We start from the raw sequence: 22054 nt of genomic DNA, 5'->3' as shown, positions 1-22054 counted from the left end.
TTGACTTGCAGAACATAGCTAAAGAATAATATATGCAAAGTACAGTCGTACCTCGGTTGACGAATGCCTTGAGACTCAAAACATTTTGGCTTCCAAACGCCGCAAACCTGGAAGTGCGTGCTCCGGTTTGCAAACATTCTTTGGAACCTGAACATCCGACGCAGCTTCCATTGACTGCAGGAGCTATGGTTTCTTTGGACAGAAATTCCCAGTGTTATTGACTGTTAGGCTTGCCCGTACAGCCAGATCAATTTTTAAAATAATGAGCATGCTGCAATTGTGGTTGGTATTCAGCCGGCGGAGAAAATGGATGCTTACCTTGCTAAGCAAACTATTAGTCATAAATTTTAGAAACACTCCACACGGTGCCATAATAAATTAAATGCTGCAGCTCTGGAGAGACACTTTGGATTTACACCTTCAATTTCTATCAGAAAACCTGGCATATTGCCAGTGGCTTGCAGAGTTGGGTGGTTGTTCTGCAATGGTGTCTTAAACACCTGCAAGAATGCTGAACATGCATGTTTTACCTGTGCACCTGCAGTATTAATTTCCCTTTTAAAGTATGACTAAAGTATAAGTTGCCAGTGTTTTGCAGGTCTCCACTCCCGTGTCTTCCGCTCAGCCAAAGAGACTGGCAGGTGGCAGAATGGCCGTGTGCCCAACATTAGAGAGGGCAGTCCTCTATTTGAAGGTGACATCTCTCTGAATAGCTGTCTGGTCCACATCTGGTTTAAGGATAAAAGAACCTGTCAACGTTTTAAGCTTAGTGGTAGCGTCGACTTGAGCTCCGCATCAGTTGATGCGGTTTTTATTATTTTTATCAGTCTTTTATTAGCTTTCATCAGCCGCAGTATATTATCCCTGTCATTTGGCAGCTATTATATTCACAAAGCTTGAGTTAAGGGCTTGAGTTAAAAGTCTTAGAGAAAGTATCGGAGAAAGCCTTAATTAGCTCCAGCTCAACTAAACCTACCAACTACTTATCAGTAGCTAACAGGACCAGTGGTCAGGGATGACGGGAGTTGTAGTCCCAAAACATCTGGAGGGCCGAGTTTGCCTATGCCTGGACTAGTCCTTCCCCTGCCCACCCCTCTAATATTCTTAAGAGGGTCTCTTCTCCAGTCTTCAGAGAGTAGCTGGAAGAGGGGAGGCAGAAAATACCAGTAGTCCTCCTTTCCTTCCACTCAACAGTTTAATCTGAAATCTTAGGTGCAGTACCGTGCCCAGAGCTCAGAAAACTGCTCGCGCTCATGAAATTCCCTGTCACAAAATGCGACTAGAGCAATGTGAGTTTCGAACCTGATGAAGGAGCGGTTCCAGTTAATCCTGCGATTCTCCACCCTATGCTCAACCTGTAAAGAAAGCCATGTTAAAAACAACCACAGGCTTCCCCAGCAATCAAACTATGTCAAAGCATACTTTATTTAAGGGAAGAATGAAGTTAGAAAGGAAGCAGGAGAACAGCACACCCAAACAAGTCCGGGATCAAGTAATGCGAAAATAAGTTCTTAATTCCTATCTGCGGTGGAATTCAAAGAATGCACACTCTAGTCTCACCTTATAAACCACGCTCACTGAAATGTTGGGCAAAGCACGACCCATTCTGCAACTCACATGCAAAACGCGGGAGACGCACAGAGCTCTGCATGCCTAAAATTGAAGACATCGAAACTCTTCCGCATGTGCTCTCTGCATAATCCAATCACGGGTGCAGAGCCTCCATGTCTGCAAGATGTTCTCGCACTTTCTGCCGCATGCATGGGAGACAGCAGGCCATACCCTACTTCAGGTGTTGCAAATGCGGATAGGAAGCTGAGAAAATGCTTACTGGCGCTCAAGATTCCCGGCATTCTCTCACAAGCCCTGGAAAGTCTTTTGCACCCTTGGCGGTTGCGTTTGGGCCATTTTGTAAAAGTAGGTCATCTGCTTCCTGCTTTTCGGAGGATAAACAGGCATCTTGTGGCATTCAAAAGGTTTAAAGTACCCGGCCACGAAGTTGCGGCAAGCAGCATTAAGGCATTTCCATCGTCCATCGCCTGGTTCTTCCAAAGTTGCACAGTGTTGATGTCGAGAAACAAGTTTATCGTGCTGCTCAGGGATCAAGTCAAACGCTCACCTCAAAATCTTTAGAGATTCCGGCTTCTGGAAAGGGTTTGATTCACCCCGGTACAGATGGCAACAATTTTGCATGGGAGATCCATTCCCAGCCCCGTTCCGGGGCCCAAAGGACCCACACTCTGGGAATTGTGCATCAATTGGGGACATGCCTAAAATGGTTGTTGCCTGTAGGTGTCATACAAAAGTATAGGGAACCCCTAGGCGAAGCGCAGGGAGGTGGGGAATTCAAGTAAGGTTAAGCCTAAACAATGGTTTGTAGGACAATCCAGAGGACTCTTTCAAGCATTAAGTAGAAACCTCGGCAAGGGAAAGAAAAAATAAAAATAAAAATCCGGGACTGCTAACCGGTCACAAGCCTTTAAACTTAGTGTACTAATTTTGCTGACTATTTTTAATTGCCTATTTTTCATTGAAGCTGATTGCAAGGGTAGAAGAATTGCAGTTTAAAAAGTTAGCAGGAAGAGGAACTCCGATTAAAAAAAATAAAGGCACCTGGGCCTGAAAACAATTTGGAACATTGTACAGTCATACAACAAAGAATTGATGCTTTTGAATTATGGTGCTGGAGGAGACTCTTGAGAGTCCCATGGACTGCAAGAAGATCAAACCTATCCATTCTGAAGGAAATCAGCCCTGAGTGCTCACTGGAAGGACAAATCCTGAAGCTGAGGCTCCAATACTTTGGCCACCTCATGAGAAGAGAAGACTCCCTGGAAAAGACCCTGATGTTGGGAAAGATGGAGGGCACAAGGAGAAGGGGACGACAGAGGACGAGATGGTTGGACAGTGTTCTCAAAGCTACCAGCATGAGTTTGACCAAACTGCGGGAGGCAGTGGAAGACAGGAGTGCCTGGCATGCTCTGGTCCAGGGGGTTACGAAGAGTCAGACACGACTAAACGACTAAACAACAACACAGTCATAACTCGTGATAAATACGCTTCAGATTGAGTGCTTTCGGGTTGCACTCCGTGGTTGCGCGTTACTTCTGGGTTTCGCTGCTCGCGCATGCGCTGACAGTCAAAATGACGTCACGCGCATTCGCGGAAGCGGCAAAACGTGGCACACACAGACACGCTGTCGGGTCTTACGTTCTGTTCGGGATGCAAACGGCTCCGGAACGGATCCCTTTCGCATCCCGAGGTACCGCTGTATATAAAATGGGTTGATGATAATGCATAACAGAGATTCATTTTGATCGGAGCTACTTTTAAAAACAAAACACTGCATTGGTAGCGCAGCTGGTTTGACCCCTCAAACCTGTATGGCAGAAAGGCAGCTCTTCCCAGAGGTCTCCATTGAAAAAATAAAAATGCAACCTCCTTAGGTGTGTTCTTCTGGATTAATTCAGTTCAGAACTACTCCTGAAGAAAGAGAGAATTCATCAATACAATCGCTGTGCATCATTCCTGAACCTGATCACTTCCAATCCAGTTTAAGTCAGTTGCGGCCAAGTCCCATTGAGTGCAATGGGGTGTCTCCAACTTACAATGAATGTGTTCCATTGCTTTCAATGGGGATTAGTCGCAAATGACTTAAAACTGGATTTGAGCCTAGACTAGGCATACAAATGAGAAGCTGTAACTAACTAATCTGCTTCTGCATGTGCTCTTGAATATTCGCCCACAGATTTATTCAATTCTGTTTCAAAACTTGTTTCTCCAATACAGCTCATGGAGAAGTAAGGACAATGGTAGGGTTTTACGATGTTATACTTATTGAAAACGGACTTCTGGCCTCCAAGCTGACCTTCTTAACAGCCAGTCTTTTGTAGCTAAGTCGAGGCTTAATTTAAGGCTAGAACTCATCAAACATTACACCAAAAATTGTGTTTTCCCATGCAACGACACAGTCCTGAAAAAGTGGTTTTGTAAGAATAAAACGTGTTCCTTCATATATAAAAACAGGTTTGCCAAAACTTCCTGGCCAGAGTGCCTTACCTCAACCTGCCTATACACACATTGGGTGTGTACAGCATCTACAACAGAATGTGCGCCTATTTTGCAACTCTAATTATTCCAGCTTTCGGTGGTGGAAGCTTAGTCTGCAATACATCTATTCTATAAAATTATCCTCTTCTGTCAATCCTTCAGATTATATTACAGTTTTGTTAGAGGCAACCTGATTATCTTCAGTGTTTCAGTTGCCATGTTTCAAAAAGTGAAAATCCGGACACAAAAGTGGTTGTCGGGCAAAGTCGTTGAGCTGTTTTTTTAGTTTTGCCAAAAGTTGTTGAGCTTTTATTGTGAAATAAAAAGAAGTTTTTGAACTGTTTTTAAGGAAATTCGCCAAAATCTAGACTTCCGACATGGATTGCCATACGCCCGGATTTCCCCGGACATGTCAGCGATTTTCACCCAGATGCTGTTTCTGACTGCCATATTCTGGTTAAATTCTGGACATACAGCAGCCCTAGCTTAGGCCATTTTCATAAAGAAGAGGGAAAGTATTTTAGGCCAAGAATGCCGAAAAATTATTACAGTGAGATAACGGAAGACGGCAGATGGCACTAATAGGATTCTTCTCTTGAAATAAAACTCCACGGCTCGCCTCAGTTTCTCTTGGATATAGTTATCCAGGCTTCCTCCTTTGGCGAGGTGACCAGCTCATATCTGGTATCCACGACTTGACCTTCTACAGAACGCAAGTGGAGTTTCCTCACGATCACAGTCAGCAGGATTGTAGCTACCGTGTAGGCAAACCTGTGTAACCAGAGGGGAGGAGAAGGCAAATAATAATAATAGTAATAATAATAATAATTTATTACTTATACCCCAGCCACTCTGGGCGGCTTCCAGGAAATATTAAAATACTGTGATACATCAAACATTAAAAGCCTCCCTAAACAGGGCTGCCTTCAGATGTCTTCTAAAAGTCTGGTAGTTGTTGTTCTCTTTGACGTCTGGTAAGAGGGCGTTCCACAGGGCGGGCGCCACTACCGAGAAGGCCCTCTGCCTGGTTCCCTGTAACCTGGCTTCTCGCAGTGAGGGAACCGCCAGAAGGCCCACGGAGCTGGACCTCAGTGAAGAAAAAGTCAGAGCTTTGGATCCTCCAAAATGCCCTCCTAAGGGAGGGCAGGGAATGCCCCCAAATGGATTTGGGGCAATTCCCCTCCTCTCCCTGTGTCCCATCCTGCAATGTTCAGGAGGTACCTGTCAGTTTGCATTTCTTAGAACAGAAAGTATTGATCTGATGTGTAGAGATCTTTCCTATTCTAATTAATTCCAGAGGGTTCCGGAAGCTTCTCTGTGTGAAAGAAGGAAGCAGAAGGTTACTGATGTTTGGGTAATTCCTTCAGAGAAGCTGAGTACAGCCATACCTCAGGCTGAAGTAGCTTCGGGATAAGTATTTTCGGGTTGCGCGCTGCGGCGACCCGGAAGTAACGGAGTGCATTACTTCCAGGTTTTACCGCTCGCGCATGTGCAGACGGTCAAAATAACGTCACGCGCATGCGCGGAAGCAGCAACACGAGCAGGCGCGGGTTGCGTTCGCTTCTGAATGCGAATGGGGCTCCGGAACGGATCCCGTTTGCATCCAGAGGTACCACTGTGCAGCTGGTTTAAACTGGTTCTGTTATCTCTTCTGTCAAGGTCATGCTGGCGATAAAAATAGGCCGGAAGGAGCCTGGGTTTCACTTTCTCTTTCTATCTCGCTTCCTTCTGGTGTGGTGTTCTGTACATAGTATGCTTAGCGTTGAGTTTTAGACTTATATTATACGTTATTGTAAGTTTAAGTTAGGTCTGCTGCAACTGGATTTCTATGTATTGAATTCGTGACCATTATGCTCATTTGCCTTCAGTAGCAGTAAAGCTCTGTTGGATGAAATATTAATTGCCTTTTTTTTGCAGGGAGGGCCCAGTCAGTCCGGAGGCGAGGGGGAGAGTAAGAAAGAGGAGTGGATGGAAAAATTCCCTTCCATCTTATCTCTAGGATCAAAGCAAGAACGGGCAATGGAGGAATTAACACAATCCATTAGGCAGAATGACCTAGAGAAAATGCTACCCAAAAGGCTCCCCCCTCTCTCTTTCTTGCTGCCTCATTCCTCACAGAAACAGAGATGCTCTGTTCTTGCTCCCCCCCCAAATAAAAAAATATGCTCACCTCAGTTCAGGGCATTCCTGGCTCCCTGAGAAACCCAGAAGGGAGAAGTTTTTCATGGCAGAGTCGTCACTGAATCTATCTGGATCAAATCTACAAGAGAAAGAAGAAATTAATAATAATAATAATAATAATAATAATAATAATAATAATAATAATAATTGTTACTTATACCCTGCCCTCCAACATTAAAATATTGAAACATTAAAATATTAAAATTCAGCCTCATCACAGAAGGAGAAAGGAAAACGAAAGAGGGGAGGGAATCCAACTGATTCTAAGCCAAAGGCCAGGCGGAACAACTCTGTCTTACAGGCCCTGCGGAAAGAAATCAGATCCTGCAGGGCCCTAGTCTCATGAGGCAGAGCGTTCCACCAGGCCGGAGCCAGTGTTGAAAAGGCCCTGGCTCTGGTTGAAGCTAACCTGACTTCCTTAGGGCTCGGGACCATTAGGGTGTTGCTATTTATGGACCTTGAGGCTCTCCGTGCGGCAGACCGGGAGAGGCGGTCCCATAGGTACGAGGGTCCTGGGCCGTGAAGGGCTTTAAAGGTCAAAAGCAGCACCTTAAACCTGACCCTGTACTCCACCAGGAGCCAGTGCAGCTGGAAAAGCACTGGCAGAAACCCTGTGAGGAGCCTCGCTGCTGCATTATGCACCCGCTGGAGTTTCTGGGACAGCTTCAAGGGCAGCCCCGCGTAGAGCGAATTACAGTAGTCAAGCCTGGAGGTGACCGTCGCATGGATCACTGTGGACAGGTTGGGGAAACCTCCCTGACCCCAAAAACTAGGTCTGCAAGAATGCCATTATAAGGCAGCCAGAAAGTACATCAGTACAAAATACACAGGGCCTCAGTGTCTGTGTGCCTGAACCCTTTTCTCGCTCGATTCTGTACTGCTTGCTCAAAAGCCCTGCAATCTAATTTCTCTGCTCTCCTTCCTTCTTTCCTTGCAGCCTGCCAGCCAGCCTGCACAAAGCTACCTCCCAATTTTCCCCCAAGCCAGTCAGGCTGTGAACAAGTACCTTTGCAGAAGCTGACGATTCATTAGAATGAAAAGCTTGTTTCACCATCAGGTCAGTGGGTTTTTAAAAGCAATTATACAGCCCAATCTAAATTAACGTTAAGATTGCTATCATCAAGAGACTGACAAGGCGGTAAGATGATGCCAGGCGTTAAATAATTTGGTATTTGAATGACTGGTATTAGTAATTGTATTATAATTTGGTATTGTTATAGTGAGGCCGTTATTGGATGGTAATTGAAAATTATGATGATGCCAGGCTGTTTATTTCCAAAGCTAAAAGGGGAAAGAGCATTCACGGCAGAAAATAATATTGAGTAGAGGCTGTGTTGCAGAACATGTGCTCTTTTGAATGCATGGTATTTCGCTGGGTGTGAAAAGAATTATTTACTTTTTTATTCTTCAAACCTTCAGCTGTTTGAGTGTCGCACCCTTTTCTTAAAAGCCAGTTGGGATTTGCGAGAAGATGGGAGTTGTAGTTCAGCAACATGCAATGGCGATAGCTCAGTAGGTAGAGCATGAAATTGTTTATTTCAGGGTCGCAGGTTCGCGTACCACACTGGTCAAAAAAGTGTCGCGTGGCAGAGGGTTGGGCTGGAGAACCCTGGTGATCCCTTCCAAGCTTGTGGGTCTACGAACATCTGGAGGGCCACAGGTTCTCCACAGGGAATTTAGAAAGCAAGCAGAGAATCACTTTGCACAGGTCACACCTATGCATGCACACAAACACACAACCCATTCTCCCTCCGCTGCTCACATTGCCCTAAAGACAAGTGTTTTATGAGGAATGTGTCTGTTTCCACATCAATTGCAGACCACTGAAGAGCCTAAGGCAGAAAATCCAGACAGCATTTCCGTGGTTGACAATTTTGTTTAGTCGTAGATCTCACAGGCTGCGGACTTTTTAACAATACAGTCGTACCTTGGTTGTCGAACGGAATACGTTCCGGAAGTCCGTTCAACATTTGAAAACATTTGAAAACCAAGGCACAGCTTCTGTTTTTTTTAAAAAAATAATATTTATTAAAGTTTCAAAAAATTACAAAAAGAAAAGGAAAAGGAAAACAGAAAATACACAGTACAGAGAAAAATAAAAAGAATTAAAAACAAATCAATCTTTCCATGTCTTGTCTTTCATTTACTTGTTTCCCTGACCTCCTCACACCTCCCTTTTTTGTATTCTAGTTCAATTAGTGACTTCAGCAAATCCTTTCCATTTTTGCTTTTATCTTAATAATTTATCTTAATATATTGTAACTTTACATTCTCACCTATTCATAGTCCAATTTTACTTAATTCAAAAATATGGAACGCTTCACGAATTTGCGTGTCATCCTTGCGCAAGGGCCATGCTAATCTTCTCTGTATCATTCCAATTTTAGTATATGTGCTGCCGAAGCGAGCACACCAAGGCACAGCTTCTGATTGGCTGCGGGAGCTTCCTGCACTCAGTTGGAAGCTGTGGAAGCTACGTCGGACATTCGGCTTCCAAAAACAGCTTGCAAACCAGAACATTCACTTCCGGGTTTGCGGCATTCAGGAGCGTTTGAAAACCAAGGTACGCCTGTACAGTCCTACCTCTTGTTACGTTAGGTTCAGGTTACGTTCTTTCAGGATACGTACCGCGACGACCCGAAAATAATGGAACTGGTTGCTTCCAGGTTTCGCTGCATGCGCAGACGCTCAAAATGACATCACACGCATGTGCAGAAGCGGCGAATCACGTCCTGCGTTGCGCTCTGTTCAGGTTGTGAACGGGACTCCGGAACGGATCCTGTTCGCAACCAGAGGTACCACTGTACTCCCAATATCCAACACCTAGCCATTTTTTTTACTTTTCACCCTTCCCTGGCCCCAAGAGAAGAGTATGGCAGCCATTTTGTAAGAGGGACAACAGCACTTGCACTTCTTCCTGTGGAACTCCTGGAGACTATATCAGCACCTACGATTCTTATTGGCTGTGTTGCTCCTCTGTTTCCTTTTTCCAAGAAGAAAGCTATGGCTGCCGGAAAGAGAAGAGGGGCCCTTGGACTGAATTTATTTCTTTAGATTAAGCCCTACTGTGTTTCTGCCCTGAACTGAAATCAGGAAGCAACCCCAGAGCCACGGTGCCCAAACTATTAAAAGTTGCCATCTGGAGGCCAAAGGGAGCTAGAGCAGTTCCTGTTATGCTGAAGAAGTCAAAATCTGAAGCCAAGAATCCATAAAAATGAGCCTGGAAATAATGAGGTAGAACCTCCATTTCCTTAAAAACAAAAACCCATGATTGATGTTTCCTCCTCCAAACCACAGTTTTCATTATGAATTGCAATTGCAACATCTCCTCACAGCGACCTGTTTTTAAAAAGAAAATCCTGCACGCAGCATTTGCCACAGAAGGTCATGAACGTTCAGAAAAGGAAGTTATCGATTTTTTAAAAAATGCCACCAAAAGCATTTTGCAAGAACACATTTGCAAAGCCCTGAGTTTGAAAGCAAGGGTGCAAATCCGTCTTAACAAAAGGGGCTTTTTGCCTCACCCATGATGTTTAATTAGGTTCAAAAAAATATAGAACTGAACTGTACGTTCAGAACCATCTTCTGGGACTGTATGGAGGGGGGGGATGTTTGGTTTTCTAAAACCTCCCGTCTGTTAAAAAAGGAAGGCATCAAGGAGAGGTCTAACGCAATACAGCTGTAAGCTATTTCCAGAGCATCAAGTATATGGCAAGAGGCTATTTCACCTCTTGCAATCCCATACAAGCAGCACAACAGACCAGTTGTCAGTTCATTTCCCTCCGGGCCCAATTCAAGGTGTTCACATTACTGTTTAAAGTCCTAAATGACTTAGGCTCCGAATACCTGAAAGACTGCCTCGTTCCCTACAGACGACAGATAAACCTGTAACAGGAATTTTTTAATGTCTTAATATTTTACCATTTTTTATGTAAGCTGCCCAGAGTGGCTGGGAAAACCCAGCCAGATGGGCAGGGTATAAATAATAAATTTATTTATTTATTTATTTATTTATTTATTTATTTATTATTTTACATATTCCCTTGGCTGCTATGACTAAGTTGATTAGAGCGTGGTGCCGATAATGCCAAGGCTGCAGGTTCAATCCCTGCATGGGACAACTGCATATTCCTACATTGAAGGCAGGAAATATTTGCCCAGTATGGGTCTCAAACCTACAACCCGGAGATTAAGAGTCTCGTTCTCTACCAACTGAGCTATCCTGGGAAGCCAGGTCAAGAGAAGACTTCTTTTTCCACATGCTATTTTTCCATGCGCAGGGCTTTAAAACAAAACAACAACAAACAAACACTGGGGAGAATTCCAACATGCAATCCTCCCCCTTGCCTCTAAAATAGTACAGTGGTACCTCTGGATGCGAACGGGATCCATTCCGGAGCCCCATTCACATCGAGAAGTGAACACAACCCGCGTCCGTGCATCTGCACATGCTCGGGTCCTGATTTGCTGCTTCTGCGCAGGCACGTGACGTCATTTTGACCGTCTGCGCATGTGCGAGAGGCGAAACCCGGAAGTAACGCGCTCCGTTACTTCCGGGTCGCCGCAGCCCGCAACCCGAAAATACTTATCCTGAAGCTACTTCGACCCAAAGTATGATTGTACAATATACCTGAAGGGAAGACAGAAGTGCCTGGCATGCTCTGGTCCATGGGGTCACAAAGAGTCAGACACGACTAAACAACAACATACCTGAAGGAGCGTCTCCACCCCCACCGTTCAGCCCGGTCACTGAGGTCCAGCTCCAAGGGCCTTCTGGCGGTTCTCTAACTGTGAGAAGCGAAGTTACAGGGAACCAGGCAGAGGGCCTTCTTGGTAGTGGCGCCCTCCCTGTGGAACGCCCTCCCTTCAGATGTCAAGGAAATAAACAACTGACTTTTAGAAGACATCTGAAGGCAGCCCTGTTTAGGGAAGCTTTTAATATTTGATGAATTATGGTATTTTAATATTTTGCTGGAGGCCACCTAGAGTGGCTGGGGAAACCCAGCCAGATGGGCGGGGGATGTATGTATGTAAGTAAGATAAAGGGACACCTGACCATTAGGTCCAGTCGTGACCGACTCTGGGGTTGCGGCACTCATCTCGCTTTATTGGCTGAGGGAGCCGGCGTACAGCTTCCGGGTCATGTGGCCAGCATGACTAAGCCGCTTCTGGCGAACCAGAGCAGCGCACAGAAACACCGTTTACCTTCCCACCGGAGCGGTACCTATTTATCTACTTGCACTTTGACATGCTTTTGAACTGCTAGGTGGGCAGGAGCTGGGACCGAGCAAAGGGAGATCACCCCGTCGTGGGGATTCGAACCGCCAACCTTTTGGTCGGCAAGCCCTAGACTCTGAGTTTAACCCACAGCACCACCCGCGTCCGTATGTATGTATGTATAAAAAAATTATTATTATTATTACAGCCCAACCATCCATTTAGAAACACATGGCAAAAAAAGGGGAAAGACAGAAACAGATAAAGTTACTTGTGTCTCCATACTTATAGGGCAACGGCCAAGTCGAGCTGTCATGTAACACCACACCGAGCGCATACAGCACGAGAGTCTGAAACGAAATGAAAAATGCATCACTTTAGTCAGGTCAGATGACACACCACATTTGCCGCACACAAACGGCGCACCCTAGCAGACCACTGCTAGGGGAGTATTTTGCTAGCGAAAGCAGACATCTGCTCGGAGGCCAGCAATAAGACACTGCTATTATTGGGGGTGGGGTGGGGGGTGGAATGTATTTCAAATGAAGGAATGCAAAACACCAAAAATACCCAGGCCCGGCAGGCTTCATTTTGTTTTACGGATGGAAATTAAGATAGAAACTACTAGGCAAGCTGATTAAAACAAGACTGATGGAAGACGTCTTATTCTAGTTTGTCTTTCAGATTGGCTCATTTGAGCCTTCCCTTCGGATGCGAGGAATGCTTTGAAGCTCTCTGCTACAGCAGACATCAGGATGCAATCCTGAGCACGCTTGCCTAGAGAAAAGTGGGGTTTGGCTCTAAGCAAGCACAGCTTGGGGGAGGGGGTCAGGATGAGGGAGGATGTGAATGTACCATTTAAATCAGGGGTCAGCAACCTTTTTCAGTCGCGGGCCGGTCCAGCGTCCCTCAGACCATGTGGTGGGCCAGACTATATATTTTTTTTGGGGGGGGGGGAAATGAACGAATTCCTATGCCCCACAAATAACCCTGAGATGCATGTTAAATAAAAGCATACATTCTACTCATGTAAAAACACCAGGCAGGCCCCACAAATAACCCAGAGATGCATCTTAAATAAAAGGACACATTCTACTCATGTAAAAACACGCTGATTCCTGGACCGTCCGCAGACTGGATTGAGAAGGCGATTGGGCCGCATCCGGCCCCCAGGCCTTAGGTTGCCTACCCCTGATTTAAATGAAGCTAGTAACCCATAGCTTGGGTGATACAGGAAGCCAAGGTTACTTAGTAGATTTTCTTTTTAATCGTGGTTTACACGAAGGGTCTTCAGACGTGGGGAAAAGTCTCGGTGATCTGATAGTCTGGGTTACTGGAAAAAGAAGGCCCTGGTTTCTTAACCTTATGCATAAACCTCTACCTAAGCATTCTTATAGTAACAACAAAATATTAGCTTTCATCCATAGGAAAGGGAGACTTTAAAAAAAACTTTAAAAATTTTTTTTATTAAGTCTTATAGAGGAAAAATACAAAACTTAGTATCTTTCCCCTTTTTTGAACCAAACTAAGACTTTGATCTAGATACAATAAAAACATAAAAGGGGGGGGGGGGAGAGAAATAGAGAGAGAGAGAAAGAAAGAAAGAAAGAAAGAAAGAAAGAAAGAGGGAGGTTAAAAGAGAAAGATCGAAAAATAAGATTCAGAAAGTAAAGAACTTCTGATTCTTCCTATGTCTGCTATATAAAAACAATATTCGCTTCATCCAATCCAATATAAAGGTAAAGGTAAAGGGACCCCTGACCATTAGGTCCAGTCGTGGCCGACTCTGGGGTTGTGGCACTCATCTCGCTTTACTGGCCGAGGGAGCCGGCGTACAGCTTCCGGGTCATGTGGCCAGCAGGACTAAGCCACTTCTGGGGAACCAGAGCAGCACATGAACCAGAGCAGCCGGAGCGGTACCTATTTATCTACTTGCACTTCAATGTGCTTTCAAACTGCTAGGTTGGCAGGAGCTGGGACCAAGCAACGGAAGCTCACCCCGTCGCGGGGATTCGAACCGCCGACCTTCTGATCAGCGAGTCCTAGGTTCTGTGGTTTAACCCACAGCGCCACCCGCACCCCTAATCCAATCTAATACCCAACAAATCCACTTTCTATGAGCAAACATTATTTCCAGTCCTCAAATCTAAATATCATTATTTCTTTTTCATGGAAAAGTCTCTGAGAGGTTTCCAACCTCTGATTTTTCTCTGATTAAAGGAAAGGGAGGCTATGAGCGCTGGCTTCCAGTCCTACCTCTTTGGGAATAATATGCTGGTCAACGCTGCCCTCCAGCTCTTGCAGCCGAGCCGCAATTGGTGTCAGTTTTGATGTCCTCACCGTCTCACACAGAACCTGCCGGCAATATCTGCAAACAGAGAAACCCATTGCAAGCCTTTCGCTTGAAGCAAGAAAAAGGCGGCAACAACAATGAAAACCCCATCGGACATACTTCTTCAGACTCCTGAGGCAGGCTTCTTAGATTCTGTAAGGGCAAGAATCAAAACCGAGGGCTTCACGTTAAGTTACAGCGCAACTTGTAGCAGGATCAATCCATTAGCGTACAAATTGCATTTCGACTGGCCAGAACGCAGGCACAAAACATTCCCAAATTGCTAACCGTGCTTTGAAGAAAAGAAGCACAGATTCTGCTGTGGGGCTCACGTACTCCATGCCTCCTGAGTCTTTCAGTTCCACCTCTGGTCCATGGATTTGCTTAAAAATCAGGGCATAATGTTACAAGATTACCTCGTAACCAGGGTTTGCAAACCCACTTCAGTTCTGGTTTGCGCTGACCATGGTTATATGGTCTCGGTCCAGTATATCTAAAGGAGCGTCTCCACCCCCAACGTTCTACCCGGACACTGAGGTCCAGCACTGAGGGCCTTCTGGCAGTTCCCTCACTGCGAGAAGCCAAGTTACAGGGAACCAGGCAGAGGGCCTTCTCGGTAGTGGCGCCTTCCCTGTGGAATACCCTCCCACCAGACATCAAAGAGAACAACAACTACCAGACTTTTAGAAGACATCTGAAGGCAGCCCTGTTTAGGGTAGCTTTTAATGTTTCATGTATTACAGTATTTTACTGTTTTTTGGAAGCCGCCCAGAGTGGCTGGGGAAGCCCAGCCAGATGGGCGGAGTATAAATAATAAATTATTATTATTATTAGTGTATCTGGACTTAAACAAAACATAGAAAGGAGGAGGGAAACTGGTGTAAGGGAGAGTAACAGGAGGAGTGCAAGGTCAGTCTGGATGACCGGTTTCTTGAGCATTCATCCTGATTTGTTTGCATAAAACTCGTGGGGAGGTTGTAAGGCCTCCATTCAGATTTGTTTGCAGAGAGGCTATAGGATGACATTGCATCAAGCCAACTGCAATCCAAATTCGCCCGGGACTTTTCCTATCACTTTCCTTACTGCAAGAAGTCAGATGTTTACTTGGAAGTAGGTATGCTGCACATTCAACTAACAGATTTGAAAATAAGAGACCAGCAGCCAAAATGAGGGATTTTAGTCAACCAGCTTCTTTCCTTTTCCCCATAACAGTCAATCGAAGGAGCCTCCAAAACAAATCCAAAACGCCCCCTTCCACGAGATCGCCGCCCGCCATTGTACTCAACCAGCTCCTTTCCTTTCCCCCCACCATGTGCCCCCGCTCCAGACAGGCCTTTTCTCCAGCAAGGGTGAGTGCGTTGATGACGTATCCATCTGATTCCGAGCACATCCATCTGATTCTGAGCCCCTGATTCTGAGCAGAAAGCCCAGCCAGCAGCCAAACGAAGCCTCAAGCGGTGGTTCCCACAGCGCAGCAACCCGGCAAAGGGGATGCAGCAAGGAAAACCACCATCACCTCTCCGCTGGGAAGTGCTAAGCAAAGGCGAGTCCCTAGGCAATGCGGCCGATTTGATCAGCACAAGGCACGCAAGCTCCACCCCCCAGTTGTTCTTAGACTCCTTATTGGGTGAGCAACGCAGCCAAGCAACACAGTTGGAGCCTCCCTCCTCCCTGGCCAGCAGGGAGGGAGGGAGAGAAGAAGAAGAAGAAGAGAAGAGTTTGGATTTGATATCCCACCTTTCACTCCCCTTCAGGAGTCTCAAAGCGGCTAACAATCTCCTTTCCCTTCCTCCCCCACAACAAACACTCTGTGAGGTGAGTGGGGCTGAGAGACTTCAAAGAAGTGTGACTGGCCCAAGGTCACCCAGCAGCTGCATGTGGAGGAGTGGAGATACGAACCCGGTTCCCCAGATTACATGACTACCGCTCTTAACCACTACACCACACTGGCTCTCAGGAGCTGCTTCCTTTGAAACCCGGGAAATTTATGGGATATCATCAATCTGGGACAGCAGCGGGACACGGCGCTGGGATAAGGGAGTTTCCCACCAAATAAGGGACGGTTGACAGCTATGCTGCTGCACACAAGCACCAATTCGTCTTTAACTGCACAAGCTGTATTTGCCTGCGTAAGATTCCTACATGCCAAATCGTAACAGTGTGGAAGAGGTCCAGGGGTGTGCTCTCAAAACTGGTTCGGTTATCAGGAGAGTTGTAGCTGTTGAGTCCCAAGCACAGCCCTAAAACACACACAAAACCAAGTGAATACCTGAGTTGCTCAATTTTCACAGGTGTAACTGGACCTTTTCCAAGAATTTGGTCCATCTCCTTGTAAAGCTTCTCCTGAATTTCTTTTGAGGTAGTCAAGAAATAAAGTGCCCAAGTGCACACTGTTATAAAAAAGAGAAAAAGATGAGAGGATATGTTAAGTCAGCAATTTCTTCCTTTCGATTTACAGTTCCTGTACAGTAGCTAAAAAAAAAAGCAAAACCGCAGAATGTAAAGATCAGATCATACGAAGCAGTGCTACCCACAAAGAGGAAACAGCTGTTCTGGGGAAATGAAAATATATGCTTGCAAAAACCAGAAGGACATTTCAAAAGGCTAAAGAGTTCTTTTGAAGTAAGGCTGCTACTTAGCAATTATGAAGTGCTTTCTCCTAAGTGCGCCACATGTAAGATTCAGCCAGCGCTATAACCACCCTGTAAAGTAGACAATTATTATTGTTATTCCCACATTGCAGGTGGAGGCTGGGGAGAGAGTAGCTTGCTGAAAGCTATCCAGTGAGTTTAAAGCAGAGCCCAGATTTAGATGACAGACTTCTAGCTCATAGCCTCTATGCTAGAATAGCTTTTGAAGGAGTTAGAAATCTCTAGAGCAGGGATATGGATCATTCCCACGGGCTGGCCATTTCGACAGGCGGGTGGGAGACTGCCTACCTGTCAATCAACTGACATCGCTATGGTGTCAGGCAACCAATTTTTCCTTTGCAGCATGGCAAACAGCGCCGGGTGGGGGGGACCCAAGCCCGTCAGTTGCACCACGCTTTAGGTTCCGTTTTGTGTACTTACACTTAGCTGTGATTATGGACCCTGCCAGCGAGAATATCATTGTGTCTTCCAAAATCTAGGAAACAAAGTCTGGTTCAGGGAGAACGAATCAGTACATGGTAAAAATTGTCACTATCCCATCCAAAATCTTGGCTGAGGGGACAAATAATAAAATAGCAGGATCTGAGTAATTGCTCTAGTTATTAATAGTCTAAATAAGAAGTTTGTTTAGAATATATAAAAAATAACAATATTAGGACCTGGAATTAATTCTATACTTGCTAATTACAGATATAGTAGGAAAAACTTGGGAACAGAAGGAATGACTTATCTTCCATAGCCCCTTTACAGATGTTCTGAGTAGAAAAAATGTGCAACGTCACACAAACATTCAAAAACCTACACAGACAAACAAAGAGCCCTCATATTTGTCCACCACTGTGGTACCCTGGTTCTCAAACGCTGAAAACCTAGAAGTAAGTGTTCTGGTTTTTGAACGTTTTTCAGAAGCTGAACGTCCATTGCGGCTGTCTGCTATTGCTTCCGGGGTGCCTGCACCAATCAGAAGCTGCGCCTTGGTTTTTGAACATTTCGGAAGTCAAATGGACTTCCGGAACTGATTAAGGTTGGCGCTTTTGTTTTTGCTATTTATTTTGTGTTTTTGAGGCTTTTCCGGTTAATTTGTTTTTGTGACTGTGTGGAACCCAGTTCAGCTACTGACTGATTGATTGTGTGACCGCGGAAATGGATAAAAGCCCCCCATCCAAAAAATGACTATCATCACTGCAGGTAAGGGGAAAAAATTAATTTTTATCATCTACAATACTGTCTTATTTATTTTATAGTACAGTACATTGATTATTGCTTTCATTTTATGGATCAATTATTTTGTTAGATAGTAAAATTGCTGTTAAATTGCTGTTTTAGGGGCTGTTTTTTAAAGTCTGGAACGGATTAATCCATTTTGCATTACTTTCTATGGGAAAGCGCGCCCTGGTTTTGGAACGGACTTCTGGAATGGATTAAGTTTGAGAACCAAGGTACCACTGTACCAGCAATGGTGCTCAACTGCTGTGGTGGTCAAATGGCTAATGAGCTGCTCTGTGGAGCGAGTGTCGTACATTTGAGTCACAGTGTCACCCTCTCTTTTGCTCCCGACATGAGTGGCTTTTCAAACTCGCCATGCAAACTGGCAAGGGGGCCCCAATCCTGCCCCCTTCCCCTGAGCAGGGTTTGAACTGCCATCTCCTGTTTCCCAACTCTGGGCCACTCAAGTTGGTGTCATGAATGTATGCCTTGTTAAAGCTCCCAGACTGATGCCCAAAAGGTCTCTCTCCCTTTGGATGAGCAATGACCTTGCCAAGGAACATGCTCACTCAACTTGAGTTGGCGGTTCCCTCCAGGGAGAAGTCACGCTTGGAACAGAAGGTGCTTCTGACTCATTCAGGAGGACGCATCATAGCAGCGGCCTTTAAATGCCTGCTGCTCAAGGAATCCAAAATGGCGGCCTGTGGTTCAAACATGGAACCTGAAAGACTTGGACCAGCATGCCTTGCAAACCGCAGGCTAGCCGCTCCCCCACAAAGGTCAGTGCTACATGGAGCCATGTTAAGCAGAAATAGCTGCTTCAAACGTTTCTCTTGGGACGAAAGCAAAGAGAGCAATCAAATAGAAATCTATATACCGTATTTTTTGCTCCATAGGATGCACCGGACCATAGGGCGCACCTAGTTTTTAGAGGGGGAAATGAAGAAAAAAAATCTTATTTCCCCCCCAGCCCCAAAGAGCAGCGTACAGGCTGTGCGCAACCCCTCCGGCAGGGAGAGGCTGCGCGCGGCTATCCCTGAAGCCTTCGGAGCGCAGCGCAAGTTCCTGCGGTGTTCTGGAGGCTTCAGGTTCCTTTTGCTGAAGCCAGGAGAGCAAGACTCTCCTGGCTTCAGAGTAAGGAACCTGAAGCCTCCAGAACACCGCGGGAACTCGCGCTGTGCTCCGAAGGCTTAAGGGGGCTATCCCTGAAGCCTGGAGAGTGAGAGGGGTCGGTGCGCACCGACGCCTCTCGCTCTCCAGGCTTCAGCGAAAGCAACGTGAAGCCTCCGGAACGCGGAGGGAGCGCTCCCTCTGCGCTTCGGAGGCTTCGTGTTGCTATCGCTGAAGCCAAGGATCCTGCATTCACTCCATAGGATGAACACACATTTCCCCTTAATTTCTGGAGGTGAAAAAGTGCATCTTATAGAGCGAAAAATATGGTATTTAAAGCTTCAAGGTTGCAAAAGGAGAAAACCCTCCCCCGCCCCTCTCTCTTCCTCTCTCGGATGAAGATTAAAATCGGGAGAAACAATGCAGGCAATTAAATTAATCAAGCCCAGCAGAATGCAATTACCAGCGGGTCTAGCGGGACTTCCATTAATGGTTAATTACAGCACAGATGTAGATACCTGCTTGTCGCTCAGCTTCCCCTGCAGTAAAGAGTCTATGAAGATGTCTCGGCTGAGATTCTTCCCCTGTCGCTCTTTTATGACTTTCTTCAAGACCAACTCCATATCCACCAGAGCTTCAGGCACAGGAAAACAAAACGGTTCTTTCATTAGCCGGCACAGGACATTGTCTCAGAGATCCCTTGACACCACCCTGCCAAGCGGCTTGCAGTCCGCTCCTTTGTGAGGGCTGCTTCATGAATTACAGATCAGGCGTGGGGAACCTTTGGACCTCCAGATGTTGAAGAAAGACAACTCCCATCATTCCTGGCCATTCCCTGGTGCTGATGGGAGTTGGAGCTCAGGAGAATCCTAAGGACCAACGGTTCCCGCAACCGCTGTAGATTAAATCAGCAGCTTGAAAGCAGCTCTGCAGATCTCTTTCTCCAAAGCCCTCTGCACTGTGGAACGGCACCTACTGCCTCCAAACCATCTTCTCAAAGGGGAGCCTATAGAGCCATATGCATGTATATGGAGGGTGGGAAATGCGCCAGGGTGGTGTAGTGGTTAAGAGCAATAGACCCGTAATCTGGGGAACCGGGTTCGCGTCTCCGCTCCTCCACATGCAGTTGCTGGGTGACCTTGGGCTAGTCACACTTCTCTGAAGTCTCTCAGCCTCACTCACCTCACAGAGTGTTTGTTGTGGGGGAGGAAGGGAAAGGGGAATGTGAGCCGCTTTGAGACTCCTTCGGGTAGTGATAAAGCGGGATATCAAATCCAAACTCTTCTTCTTCTTTGCAGAACAAAAGTCTCAGCTTAAAGGTAAAGGTAAAGGGACCCCTGACCATTAGGTCCAGTCATGGCCAACTGGGGTTGCGGCGCTCATCTTGCTTTACTGGCCGAGGGAGCCAGCGTACAGCTTCTGGGTCATGTGGACAGCATGACTAAGCCGCTTCTGGTGAACCAGAACAGCGCACGGAAATGCCATTTACCTTCCCGCTGGAGTGGTACCTATTTATCTACTTGCACTTTGACTTGCTTTCGAACTGCTAGGTGGGCAGGAGCAGGGACCGAGCAACGGGAGCTCACCCTGTCATAGGGATTCAAACCGCCAATCTTCTGATCGGAAGTCCTGGGCTTGGTGGTTTAACCCACAGCACCACCCACATCCCTCAAGTCTCAGCTTACCAAAGACTTATTAGATACAAATATAAAAGTATTCTAAAAAATGTACAAACTGTTGTTGGAGTGGGAAACTAAAGAGGAATCTGTGAAATCGAGCATGATTAAGCGGGCACAAGACGCGGGTCACTATACTGATTATGAATTATGGGGAAAGCTGTGGCAAATAAATATGAATTTTATGGTATGTGATGCGATGAAAGAAAAGAGGAAAATGGCCCACAGATGGTATTCAGCACCCACCAGATTGGTGAAAATGTCTAAAAAAGAAAAAAGGTGTATGCTGAAAGTGTAATGAAAATGAGGGATCTTTTCCCCCCTCATGTGGTGGTCTTGTAAAATAATTAAGGAATATTGGGAAACTATATATAATGAATTAAAAAAAGATACTTAAAAAAAGTATCTCCTGCCAACCTAGCAGTTCTAAAGCACCTCAAAGTGCAGGTAGATAAATAGGTACCACTCCGGCGGGAAGGTAAACGGCGCTACTCTGGTTTGCCTGAAGTGGCTTAGTCATGCTGGCCACATGACCTGGAAGCTGTACGCTGGCTCCCTCAGCCAATAAAGTGAAATGAGCGCCGCAACCCCAGAGTCGGCCATGACTGGACCTAACGGTCAGGGGTCCCTTTACCCTTTACTTTTATAGACAAATACATAGCTTAGCAGGTCTTGATCCAGCAAACTTGAAATAGACAGAGTATTTAATAGATAACAAACTAGATGATTTAAAAGGTGTGGATTACACAGAGCAGTAGAAAAGCAAAGGAACCAGGAAAAGGGTGGAAGGGAAGTCATATAGTATATGTATACATGCTGTATTTGGTACGAAGTTGTAAGTGGGACGGAGGGGAGGGGTTAAATATGCTCCCTGGTTTTTTAAAAATGCAATTTATTTTAAAAAAATATAGCACGGACAAGCTGGAGGAGGGAAAGAAGCATTTCTTACACCCCCAAGCAAATGAGGTATAAATCTGTAATTGTCTTTCTATCCTTCCTCCCATACAAGGTAGTTGAATACTGAGCCACAACATTCCTAAAGTTACAAACCACTCCAAGTCTAAGTACAGTATTTTTAGCCACCATCCATCTTGAACTCTGAAGAGGTGGAATCTGAGCTAAGCACATCCCTTCGCATGTAGCTCCCCTTTGGAGCAGAGAGCGCATTGTCAAGAGATCTCAGCATCACTTTCTCGGCACATAAATGCAGACGTGGTTTATTGTTTACTGTGCCCTTTTGAAAAATGTGTGTGTGAGAGAGAGAATAATAATAATAGCTACCAGGGATCCTGTTGCTAGACTAACGCTCCCATCATCCCTGATGGCAGGCCATGCTATCGGGGGTTTATAGAAGTTGGGGGTTCAACAACATACAGTCAGTCGTACCTTGGTTCTCAAACACACCGTATTTTTTGCTCTATAAGACTCGCTTTTTCCCTCCTAAAAAGTAAGGGGAAATGTGTGTGCGTCCTATGGAGCGAATGCAGGCTGCGCAGCTATCCCAGAAGCCAGAACAGCAAGAGGGATCCCTGCTTTCACTGCGCAGCAATCCCTCTTGCTGTTCTGGCTTCTGAGATTCAGAATATTTTTTTCTTATTTTCCTCCTCCAAAAACTAGGTGCGTCTTGTGGT

The 22054-nt window shown here is 45.7% G+C and overlaps 1 protein-coding gene across 1 annotated transcript in view; it reads right to left on the bottom strand.

Annotated features, from left to right (window-relative positions):
- Nucleotides 1-1407: 1407 nt before the first annotated feature.
- Nucleotides 1408-22054, bottom strand: part of CYP20A1 (cytochrome P450 family 20 subfamily A member 1) — a 38721-nt gene continuing 18074 nt past the window's right edge. Inside the window, exons 7-13 of the mRNA XM_081890246.1 lie at nucleotides 19266-19381; nucleotides 16852-16906; nucleotides 16050-16170; nucleotides 13705-13816; nucleotides 11734-11798; nucleotides 6221-6310; nucleotides 1408-4821 (exon numbers count right to left, since the gene is read on the bottom strand). Of these exons, the coding sequence (XP_081746372.1) occupies nucleotides 4671-4821; nucleotides 6221-6310; nucleotides 11734-11798; nucleotides 13705-13816; nucleotides 16050-16170; nucleotides 16852-16906; nucleotides 19266-19381 (710 nt within the window). The 3' untranslated portion in view covers nucleotides 1408-4670. The remainder of the gene's footprint in view (nucleotides 4822-6220; nucleotides 6311-11733; nucleotides 11799-13704; nucleotides 13817-16049; nucleotides 16171-16851; nucleotides 16907-19265; nucleotides 19382-22054) is intronic.

This window comes from Podarcis melisellensis (genome assembly GCF_964234715.1).
Source record: "Podarcis melisellensis genome assembly, chromosome: 1".
Taxonomy (NCBI): domain Eukaryota; kingdom Metazoa; phylum Chordata; class Lepidosauria; order Squamata; family Lacertidae; genus Podarcis; species Podarcis melisellensis.
Note: the sequence above shows the minus strand (reverse complement) of the source record. Positions and strands in the feature narration are given on the sequence as shown.